The sequence below is a fragment of the Nansenia antarctica genome (assembly GCF_963989245.1).
Source record: "Nansenia antarctica genome assembly, chromosome: 17".
NCBI classification, from domain to species: Eukaryota; Metazoa; Chordata; class Actinopteri; order Argentiniformes; family Microstomatidae; genus Nansenia; species Nansenia antarctica.
The window spans coordinates 16,553,215-16,565,238 of NC_137687.1; the positions used below are offsets into that span (position 1 = coordinate 16,553,215).

The 12,024-nt window shown below is 44.3% G+C and overlaps 1 protein-coding gene across 1 annotated transcript; it reads left to right on the forward strand.

The window, feature by feature from the left end:
- The first annotated feature begins 7,064 nt into the window (after positions 1–7,064).
- On the forward strand, positions 7,065–11,563 carry bcl7bb (BAF chromatin remodeling complex subunit BCL7B b). The gene is made up of 6 exons (XM_080547252.1): positions 7,065–7,235; positions 7,706–7,781; positions 7,890–7,983; positions 8,099–8,266; positions 10,667–10,761; positions 11,148–11,563. The coding sequence occupies exons 1-6, from the start codon at positions 7,144–7,146 to the stop codon at positions 11,217–11,219; spliced, it is 597 nt and encodes a 198-aa protein (XP_080403378.1). The 5' UTR covers positions 7,065–7,143; the 3' UTR covers positions 11,220–11,563.
- The last annotated feature ends 461 nt before the right edge of the window (positions 11,564–12,024 follow it).

The following is a 12,024-nucleotide window of genomic DNA, read 5'->3' on the forward strand; positions in this document are numbered from 1 at the left end:
TCTGGGAAAAGACCACCGGACAGGAAGTGTTCACAACTCAGCAACACCATGCATGTTACATGAGCAGGCATTCCTCCGAACTTTAGCTCATGGACATGCAGTCGATTAGATCTAGGATCCATAATTCATACCCACCCTAACATTGAAGGGCAGCAACAACAACAACAACAACAACAACACCCTCTCCTCCTTTCTCTTAACTTATTTCGCATTATTATTATCATCAGATACAACGACGGACCACCCTCTCTCCCACACCCTAGAGCAGGCTGATTGCACTTTCCAGAACCCATCACAATATCCCTGACTGAACGCCTTTTAGTCCAGCTCGATAGTGGCATTAAATGGATCCAGCAGGTCAGGACTCAGGACCGTTGCTCAGAGCCACAGTTCTGTGGTCTACCTTTCCTAAAGTATGGCAGAAAACAGGCCTCGGTTCTTCACCAGAATTCCTGAAAAGGTCAATCAAGCAGAGCTCTCATCATCATGACATTTCAACAGTTTTTAAATGACCTACATTTCATAATCTCTGCTCTCTGTTCAGTCCCAGCCATGACACACTGACACAGAAGGGACTGTTACTGTACAATTACATCTGTGCTGTCCCCCTTCCATCCATGTAGGAGATGTTGTTGTGACTGGAAGGTAAGAGTATTAATTCACAAAACAGAGGAAACATAGTGACAGTGTCTGCAATGTTTCCACGCTGAATGACCCCCCATAGACACCTGGGACCTCAGGAATAAACGAAGAACATTGTGAATTGCATGCATTGATTTCATGCATGTAATGCATTTATTTACCTGGCTGCGCTCAAAGTTCTCCTTCTCCACTTCCAGACTGTTGGCGCCCCCGGTCCTCCGGATCAGCGCTTTGGGGATCGGGTTCGGCACTTGCTGAATGGAGCTCTTCACTCGGTCCATTGCGATCTATTATTTCAGATGAACACATCGACAATTATACCATATCGTCAAAGGAATAAGCCGGACAAAAGTCGGTGGCAATAGATTTCGTCGATCAATTCCAGGAGGTCATTTTAGCGTCTCTCTGACATGTTGTTAAGCCCTGCTGGAGAGTGCTGCACAGAAACAGCCGATCTGTAGAACCTCTAACTACGCCCCTAGTCTGTGATTTACTATCCCGATACAGGTCAGATCTGTGTACGTGCGCAGATAGCCCGTAGTTTAGAGTCTGTTGAACGAGGACGATATTTGCCCAGAAGCAGCAACTGTCAAGAGGTCCTCTCTCTGGAGCCTCTGAGAACACATTTGTACTTCACAATTATGTATTTAGTGGGCTTGAATCAGAAAGTCCAACTGTTAATATTCCAATTATTATATTCCTACTTAGTTTACTTTCACTTATTATTGTTATTATTATTGTTGTTGTTGTTGTTATTGTTGTTATTATTATTACTATTATTATTGTTATTATTATTATCATCACTGGTAGTAATCTTAATATCCCGATTACTTATTTAAGCAATAATGCCCGAGAGGCCGTGATTTATCGTCTATATTGATCTGTGTTCCGTGAACGATAATAGTGGAACTGCGCCCACCTATGCCGGGTGCATGTAAATCAATATCTTTTTCAAAATAAAAGCGCCCACGTAAACCCGTTTAATGCATTTTGTATTAGTGACTATGAATAAAGGAACCACAAGTTATATTTAAGTTACCCTGGAAATAAACATGTAATCATCTATGTATTATTATTAATATTATTAATTATAATTACCCCAATGAAAGAGTGCTGAACTGGACTGTACAGAAATATGTTTCTGATTTCAATTCATCTAGATACTTCTAGAATATGGATCGGGTGAATTTGAGTCTTACCAAATGTTGATGGCTTTTTACAGTGGCGATAGAGTGCCCTATCTGAACTGCATAGGGCACCTACTGTTTCCAAATGGGGAACTTTGAGTTCAAACTCACTTGATCCATGTTGCAAAAGATATGTGTACAGATTACAGGTATCGGTGCCCTATGCAGTTCAGATAGGGCACTCTGAGCTGTATGGCCCCAATAAAATGCCAGCAACCTTTGGTAAGACACCGCTTTAGACTCAAACTCACCTGATCTACATTCTAGTGTCTAGTTCTAGTGTTGCAGAGTAGACTGGTACCAGAGATGAGTGAACTTGAAAATGCTTTTTTGAAATTGTATATATTTTCTGTTCCTATCACTTTCCAGCGAGCTCTTACTTCGCACTTTTATTTTGAAGTCGCGAAACCGGAAGTCCACTACCACTATCGCCATTTTGAAGGTATGTAACTGGCGTCATGGCAGCTACATTCGTGATTCGCCACCCACAATAATACTTCTGGTCTTCGTATTTTGCCTTCAAAATACAAGTCCTCAGTAAAACGCTATGTATGATATCAAATCAGTCTTTTTTTTTTTTTTTTTACAGCTTTGCATAGTGCATACTGTGAAAAAGTAATAACTACATGGACAATGTTGTATATATATATACACACACACGCACGCACGCACGCACGCACGCACACACACACACACACACACACACACACACACACACACACACACACACACACACACACACACACACACATATAGCCTATATAAAACAAAAACATGTGTGGTGTTGGAATAAAGAAATGCATGACAAACTGGTTAGAGGAATGAGAGTTTTTTTGAAACTTTATTATAATATGTCTTAGTTTTGGTTATTTCTGAATTAGATCAGAATCTCTTAATTTGTAAAAGTAAAACAGTCTCAAGCTATGCAGTCAGAATTGCACTTAACCGCCAAACCTCAGACTGCACAGATCGACGGAGGATGCTATCTCCTTGGCACACCTGGAGAAAAGCAACACGTATGTAAGGATACTTCAGCTCAGCATTCAACACCATCATTCTGTCCAAGCTGCTCACTAAGCTCAAAGAGGGCAAGGCAGGTGGGCGAGTAGTCGGGCAGACAGGCAGACAGACAGACAGGCAGACAGACAGACAGACAGACAATGCACCGGATAGTATCCTGGGTGGGGGGAGAGAAAGAGAGGTGAGAGGAAACACAAGGACTAAACTGAGAGAGACTAGAGATTCACCTTGGCCGTGAGCAACACTAGCTTTGTAACGTCATACAACCAGGGCCGGTCCTAGGCATAGGCGAACTAGGCGGTCGCCTAGGGGGCCAAATGCCCCCCCCGCCAAAAAAAAATCAATGAATCTATGAATTTCCATATTTTTACTGTTGAATGTGTGGGTGGTGATGAGGCAGTACTGGTGGCTTAATGTGGTGGTGGTGGTGGTGGCGCCCCTAAAAAAAAAATGGGGGGGGGGGGGCATCAAATCATACTCTCGCCTAGGGCCCCTAAATGCCTAGGACCGGCCCTGCATACAACGATCTGGCAACGAATGGATGGAAAGCCAGGGTTTAAACACAGGGAGGGGATGAGAGGATGACCAACCAGGTGTGCAGACTGAGCAGTTGAAGAGGATGACTGACAGGGAGAACTGGAGCCTGGTCACACCCACACGCAACAGACAGGGACAGACTGGAGCCTGGTCACACGCAACAGACAGGGACAGAGCCTGGTCACACCCACACGCAACAGACAGGGACAGAGCCTGGTCACACCCACACGCAACAGGCAGGGACAGACCTGGTCACACCCACACGCAACAGGCAGGGACAGACCTGGTCACAGGCAACAGGCAACAGGCAGGGACAGACCTGGTCACACCCACACGCAACAGGCAGGGACAGAGCCTGGTCACACCCACACGCAACAGACAGGGACAGAGCCTGGTCACACCCACACGCAACAGACAGGGACAGAGCCTGGTCACACCCACACGCAACAGACAGGGACAGAGCCTGGTCACACCCACACGCAACAGGCAGGGACAGACCTGGTCACACCCACACGCAACAGGCAGGGACAGAGCCTGGTCACACCCACACGCAACAGGCAGGGACAGACCTGGTCACACCCACACGCAACAGGCAGGGACAGACCTGGTCACACCCACACGCAACAGACAGGGACAGACCTGGTCACACCCACACGCAACAGACAGGGACAGACCTGGTCACACCCACACGCAACAGGCAGGGACAGACCTGGTCACACCCACACGCAACAGGCAGGGACAGACCTGGTCACACGCAACAGGCAACAGGCAGGGACAGACCTGGTCACACCCACACGCAACAGACAGGGACAGACCTGGTCACACCCACACGCAACAGGCAGGGACAGACCTGGTCACACCCACACGCAACAGACAGGGACAGAGCCTGGTCACACCCACACGCAACAGACAGGGACAGAGCCTGGTCACACCCACACGCAACAGACAGGGACAGAGCCTGGTCACACCCACACGCAACAGGCAGGGACAGACCTGGTCACACCCACACGCAACAGGCAGGGACAGACCTGGTCACACCCACACGCAACAGACAGGGACAGACCTGGTCACACCCACACGCAACAGGCAGGGACAGACCTGGTCACACCCACACGCAACAGGCAGGGACAGACCTGGTCACACCCACACGCAACAGACAGGGACAGACCTGGTCACACCCACACGCAACAGGCAGGGACAGACCTGGTCACACCCACACGCAACAGGCAGGGACAGACCTGGTCACACGCAACAGGCAGGGACAGACCTGGTCACACCCACACGCAACAGACAGGGACAGACCTGGTCACACCCACACGCAACAGACAGGGACAGAGCCTGGTCACACCCACACGCAACAGGCAGGGACAGACCTGGTCACACCCACACGCAACAGACAGGGACAGACCTGGTCACACCCACACGCAACAGGCAGGGACAGACCTGGTCACACGCAACAGACAGGGACAGACCTGGTCACACGCAACAGGCAGGGACAGACCTGGTCACACGCAACAGACAGGGACAGACCTGGTCACACGCAACAGACAGGGACAGACCTGGTCACACGCAACAGGCAGGGACAGACCTGGTCACACGCAACAGACAGGGACAGACATTATCTTGGCTCTGAGTAGCAGAGGCGGGGGACTCGAGACTTGCTTGACTAACATTGATAAAAGACTCGACTTGACTTTGACTTGGTATTCATGACTTGAGACTTGACTTAGACTTGGGGATACATGACTCGAAAGGTCTCTAAATTTAATTTTAGCAATTATATTTTGCAATTCTAGATATTGAGAAGTTAGAATGTTTTGTTTTGAAACGCGATTGGGTGACTTCTAGCGCAATGTGTAACCTGTTACCTAGCAACCTACTGATTAGAATCATCCAAAGATGACGGTCAAGTAGTATGTAGCACATGACATGTGAACACATTTCATATGTGGGCTGTTATGATCAATTTCTTCCTGTTTTTCTCAAGTTTAGGGAGTCTGTTAAACAGAGCTGAAATGTCACTGCCCATACCATCCACATTTTAAAAAGAAAGAAAAAAAGACTTAGCCTTTATTTAACCAGGGTCGGTCCCATTGAGACAGAATAGAATAGAATAGACTTTATTGTCGTTGTACAGTTGCCTATACAATGACATTGTAGTGGTTCTTCTGAAGGTGCAAAAACAGAAAACATATTCACATATTCAAACATATACACATATAACATATTACAAATATTACACACTAGACAAATTAAAAAGCGAAAATGCTATAAAACAAGCTAAGAGACAATGAGGTCCGTGGTGTCAAGTGCAAATAAAGACAACAATCTTAAGAAAATAAAAACAACAATAAAAGCAAGCTAAAAGACATGAGGTCAGTGGCGTTATAATACTATAATAACACTGTAAAAAAATATAAATGTATAAATAGGCACTTAGAATAGAGTTATTGCACATTTATATAGAATATTTAGTATTTAATATGTATACTATTAATATGATATTAATAAAACAGGTGTGAGAACGATATGAATAAATATAATAAAATATTATTATTATTATTATTATTATTATTAACAGGGAGGGGGGTATCAGAACCATTAGAATGGTCCATCAAGAACCAGTCATCAGTTCATCAGAGTGGAGATTGACATCACTGACATTGATTTGATTTAGACAAATGAATGAGACAATTAGGGGAGACACATTTTTCAAGTTATAAAAGTGCTTTTGGACTTAACGCTGCAGGCCTAAACTTGGCCCTAGTCCTACATTATCAAACACAATCTCTCCTGCCTCTCATTTCCTCCTCTCTCTGTCTTATCTCTGACATCTCCTATGTTTCTCTCTGTCACACGCACACACACACACACACACACACACACACACACACGCACACACGCACACACGCACACACACACACACACACACACACACACACACACACACACACACACACACACACACTTCAGGGTTTCATACAGGAGTATGTATGTGTTATACATCATGACTGAGAATGTTTATTATGTGAAGCGCATTGAGTTGCATCTTGTAAGAAATGCGCTATACAAATAAAATTTGATTTGATTTGATTTGATTTATACAGTCATGGTTCATTGAAGCGCTGCTAGGATCTACCAGTGTCTTGATAGGCACTTGGCTGCCCCCTGCTGGTCAGATGCAACACAACAAGACAACAGAAGGTTAATGCGACTCAGATGTTCATTAATCATTAGCTACTCTTAAAATGTCTCACCCTAAGATTACCCTATTTATAATAAATAAAATAAAAAAGACAAAAAACACTTTTTGCCATTTAGGGAGGGAACTGGCAAACACGTTATATAGGTTATACAGATGAGAGGCTCGCTCTGTTATCTCTGAGTAGGCAACCACCTGGCAAAGCCTCTGTACTTTGAGGCAGACAGACAGACAGACAGACAGACAGACAGGGTAGACCTGTAAGGTTGTATTTCTACACAGAAATGTATTTTTATTTATTTATTGGCAGCATTGGTTTCATAGCTTCATGACGTCGAAAACTAAAAAAGGGTTCAACCTCAACCGAACCCAACCAGAGAATCTTTACCTTTCCTCCCAACCCCAAGACAACCCCAAACTAGAAACATACCCAACCCCAAAACAAGAGTTTAAAACCTCGCGAGAATATGGAGTCTAACGGAGAAGTAAGGGCTTCAAGTTTTTAGTTGCGAGAAAAAAAGCTCCTCAATAATCTCCTCAAAGTCTCACACCGCGATGTCTGGACGCTCGGGACGCGCGGAGACTCGCAGCCGCGCTAAAGATGACATCAAAAAAGTGCTCGCAGCCATTGAAAAAGTGCGTAAATGGTAAGTCGCTTAAAAAACCGAGTGGTTATTCACTTTCAGTCGCCTTGATAAAAAAAAAAATCGAATTGCAATATCTGCAACGTCACACTACTACAAACCTCACTGGAAAACAAACCCGTTGCGTTGTGATTGATTGAAACAGGAGCCAATGAATGACGAGCTGTCAAAATGGCTCCACTTCCATCCGCACGCAAACAACGCAAACGCAAAAAGAACACAAATGTGTTACACACTGTCTTCCGTAGTTAATAATAATGGATTATTCTAAACTATGCACCTATTTTTAAGTGACGAAATAATGTCTGATCACATCTGGTGGTATTGATATATTCAAGTTTCCTCTTTGCATGAAATAAAGGCCCAGGCTATCATCAGCAACATCTCATGGGTCAGGTTTTGTGATTTATTGAATGTAAATCGTTGTTCTCTGTTATGTTATTCACTGGAGAGGCATCTGTCTTCATTCCTAGGGAGAAGAAATGGGTAACCGTGGGAGACACATCCCTGCGCATATTCAAGTGGGTACCAGTGTCAGACCCCAAACAGGTATGACCAGCCCACTATAATGTAATTAGACTATGGCTGTCCCGTACGGCACATGAGGTGCAAGTGGGTGTGTGATCTCTCTAAATTCTCTCCCTCTTTCTTTCCCAGATATACCGGAGTAGTAAAACTACGACTGGAGAGGTAAGAGACCTGAAAGATGTGGTTTTAGAGAACGCCAGCTCTACCTCACTGGACTTCCAAGGTGAGCAAGGCACCCTAACTGGTATCAAACTGTGACGAGCAGCACTGTGTTTTGATCTGGTCCTGGAACAGAACAGAACTGCATTTAGTTCCTCTTCTTCTCTTCTTCACTGTAGATGAAAACAGCAACCAGAGCTTCCTGTCAGACGTTTACCCGCCCAAAATGGACAGCAGCAGTACGTCTAGCTCCCAACACGCCAGCGAAGCCGTCAGTCCTCCCACCTCAACCCTACGCACCGAGGACTCCTCTCAGCCCCCCATGCTGGGGCAGGAGAGTGTGGACGGTAGCGTGGCCGTGCATTTCACATTTCACATTTACATGTTTGGCATTTAGCAGACTTATTCCAAAGCGACTTACAATCGATACATTTGACTAAGCAAGTGAATCATCAATCCACCAGTCGTAGCAGGAAGAGTAATCCAGCTCAGGCCCGGGGCTATTGGCAGTCTCAGTGATAGAAGGAAAACTTTTATTTTAATTTTATATATAGACACTGGAGAACAGAGGGGGGCAGTAGAAGTCATAGGGGACACAGTAGAGGGGAAAGCGGGTGTCTCAGGAGACGCAGTGCTGGGGGGTAGTAGATGTCTCAGGAGGAGCAGTTAAGGTGTAACCTGAAGAGATGGGTCTTCAGTCTCCGACGGAAGATGGGTAGTGACTCTGCAGTTCTGACAGCCGTGGGAAGCTCATTCCACCAGCGGGGAGCCAGTGTAGTGCACAATGCACACATACGGGACACTCTCTCACTCACCTTTATCAAACCACCTGGCCACTCAGTCGCATCTGTAGACAGAGCATTATAGTACAGTACATAACATTGCAGGGCTTGAGAAACCGGATGCTGTTTTTTTTTATTAGTTTTAAAGAAATTAAGTATAATTGTGTTTTATATAGTTATAGTTATACAGTATATCTCAAAAGTGAGTACACCCTTTAGATTTTTGCAAATATTCTGTCATATCCTTTCAGGGGATAACACTATCTTAATGAAACTTTTATATAACTTTAAGTAGTCAGTGTGCTGCTTGAATAACAGTATAGATTTATTGTCCATTGAAAATTACTCAGTACACAGCTGTTAATGTCTAAACAGCTGGCAACAAAAGTGAGTACACCCCATAGTGAACATGTCTAAATTGTGCCCAAAGTGTCAATATTTTGTGTGACCACCATTGTTATCTAGCACTGCTTTAACCCTCCTGGGCATGGAATTCACCAGAGCTGCACAGGTTGCTTCTGGAATCTTCTTCCACTCCTCCATGACGACATCACGGAGCCCACGGATGTTGGACACCTTCCACTCCTCCACCTTCCTCTTGAGGATGCCCCACATGTGCTCAATTGGGTTTAGGTCTGGAGACATACTTGGCCAGTCCATCACCTTAACCTTCAGCTTCTTCAGCAATGCCGTTGTCATCTTGGAGGTGTGTTTAGGGTCATTATCATGTTGGAAAACTGCCCTACGAACCAGTTTCCGAAGAGAGGGGATCATACTCTGCTGCAGGATGTCACAGTATATATTGGAATTCATGTGTCCCTCAATGAAATGCAGCTCCCCAGTGCCGGCAGCACTCATGCAGCCCCAGACCATGATGCTGCCACCACCATGCTTGACTGTAGGCAAAACACATTTGTCTTGGTACTCCTCACCAGGGTGCCGCCACACACGCCGGACACCATCTGACCCAAACAGGTTTATTTTGGTCTCATCAGACCACAGGACATGGTTCCAGTAACTCATGTTCTTGGATTCATTGTCTTCAGCAAACTGTTTGCGGGCTTTCTTATGCATCGGTTTCAGAAGAGGCTTCTGTCTGGGGCGACGGCCATACAAACCGATTTGATGCAGTGTGTGGCGTATGGTCTGGGCACTGACAGGCTGAAATCCCACTTCTGCAACCTCTGCAGCAATGCTGGAAGCACTCGCACGTCTACTTTTGGAAACCAACCTCTGGATATGACGCTGAGCACGTGGACTCAACTTCTTTGGTCGACCCTGGCGAGGCCTGTTCCGAGTGGAACCTGTCCTGGAAAACCGCTGTATGATCTTAGCCACTGTGCTGCAACTCCTTTTCAGGGTGTTGGCAATCTTCTTATAGCCAAGGCCATCTTTGTGAAGCGCAATAATCCTTTTTTTCAGCCGCTCAGAGAGTTCCTTGCCATGAGGTGCCATGTTGTCCAGCATTCAGAGAGAATTGTGCCCAAAACACAAAATTGAACAGCCCTGCTTATCATTTACACCTGAATCCTTGTAACACTAACGAGTGACATGACACCAGGGCGGGAAAACAACATCATTGGGCACAATTAGGACATGTTCACTATGGGGTGTACTCACTTTTGTTGCCAGCTGTTTAGACATTAACAGCTGTGTACTGAGTCATTTTCAAAGGACAATAAATCTATACTGTTATTCAAGCAGCACACTGACTACTTTAAGTTATATCAATGTTTCAGTAGGATAATGTTATCCCCTGAAAGGATATAACAGAATATTTGCAAAAATCTAAAGGGTGTACTCACTTTTGAGATATACTGTATATGAAACGGTTCCTACAAGATTTGGTAAGAGAGGTTTTTATAGAAATAATTATTAGAACTCACTTGTCTTGGGTATAAATCCTACATTACATTTTGATTGCTCAACATATTGAGGTGTTTCACTGTGCTTCTCGCCATGTAGAGCCGCCACATGAAGTCGCAGATGAGCCGCCCACATTGATCAAGGAGGACCTTCTGTTGCCCGTGGGTGAACAAGTGAGCGCCACACGCTTTGAGGTAATTGTGTGACGGGTCGTTTATGGACGACTACACAACAGTATGAAATAAAGCATCGTCATATTCAGAAAAAGTTGAATCGTAGCATGTTCATTCCACTCTCTGACTTTAAACTGTATGTTACAGAGACTTTGAATCATACATGCAAATGTGCTTAGGTTATCTTTTATAGGCTGTATCTGCTCACTGTTTCTGTTGTTATTTTATGTTGTGTATTGTATGTTTTTATACTGTATGTGGTGTCTTTTTAATTAAGTGCTGTTTTTCTTGGCCATGGCTCATTTGAAAAAGAGGCTACTGTCTCAATACTAGTACCCTGGTTAAATAAAGGATTAATAAGAATAATAATAATGTTAATAATATTTCCCTGACTATCTTTTTTACAGGAAGAGGAGGAGGGATCGGGAGCTCCACCATTGAAGAAAATTTGCACAGAGCAGAACACTGTGCTAAGCTAACTAACTCATACTTCACTAGGTGGACGTCACCTATGTTCTCATTCTTTAATGAAGGCTTCAAATGGCACATAGGCTCTCACTAAATAGGCTAAAGCGTTTTCTTTAATCAGAAATGGAAGCAATTTTTAATATATGTTTTATTTTGACTGTTTATATCGTTTGTTCCAAGTACACAATAATAATTAGACTTTTGGGTCAGCTTTGAAAATAATTGTAACCTGATGATGCACTTATTTATTGTACATAAACTTCAACTATGGAAATGTGTACCCGCAGGAAGTGCCTATCTTTTTGTATTAAAGTACACTCTCTATTTTCTTGCAGCCAGTGTCTCATATTATGTGTGTCTGCAACCTATTCAATCAAATCGACTAGCAGAAAAACAGTACTTTTTACTGCTGCAGTAAAGCATGTTTGAGGTTTTTCCTTCTATCAGTGGCCCCGGGCCCGAGCTAGATTACTCTTCCTGCAACGAATGATGGATTGCTGATTCACATGCTTAGTATTCAAATGTATTGATTGTAAGTCGCTTTGGAATAAGGCGTCTGCTAAATGCCAAAAATGTAAATGTAAATGTAAATGAAGTAATATGCTGTTGATTTCCCTTGTTTGCACAGACTGTTAACCTGAGGTTTAGAACAGACCATGTGTGCATCGTTGCTGATGCTGAGTGAAGGAGGGTGTGGATAACTTACTCTGGTCAACTGGACCTAATTAAAAATGGCCCAAAGAATTGTCTTACATGTGTTACATTGTGTTACATGTGTACTGTCACACACCCGAAGGTAGTGGCAAATAAGGGAGT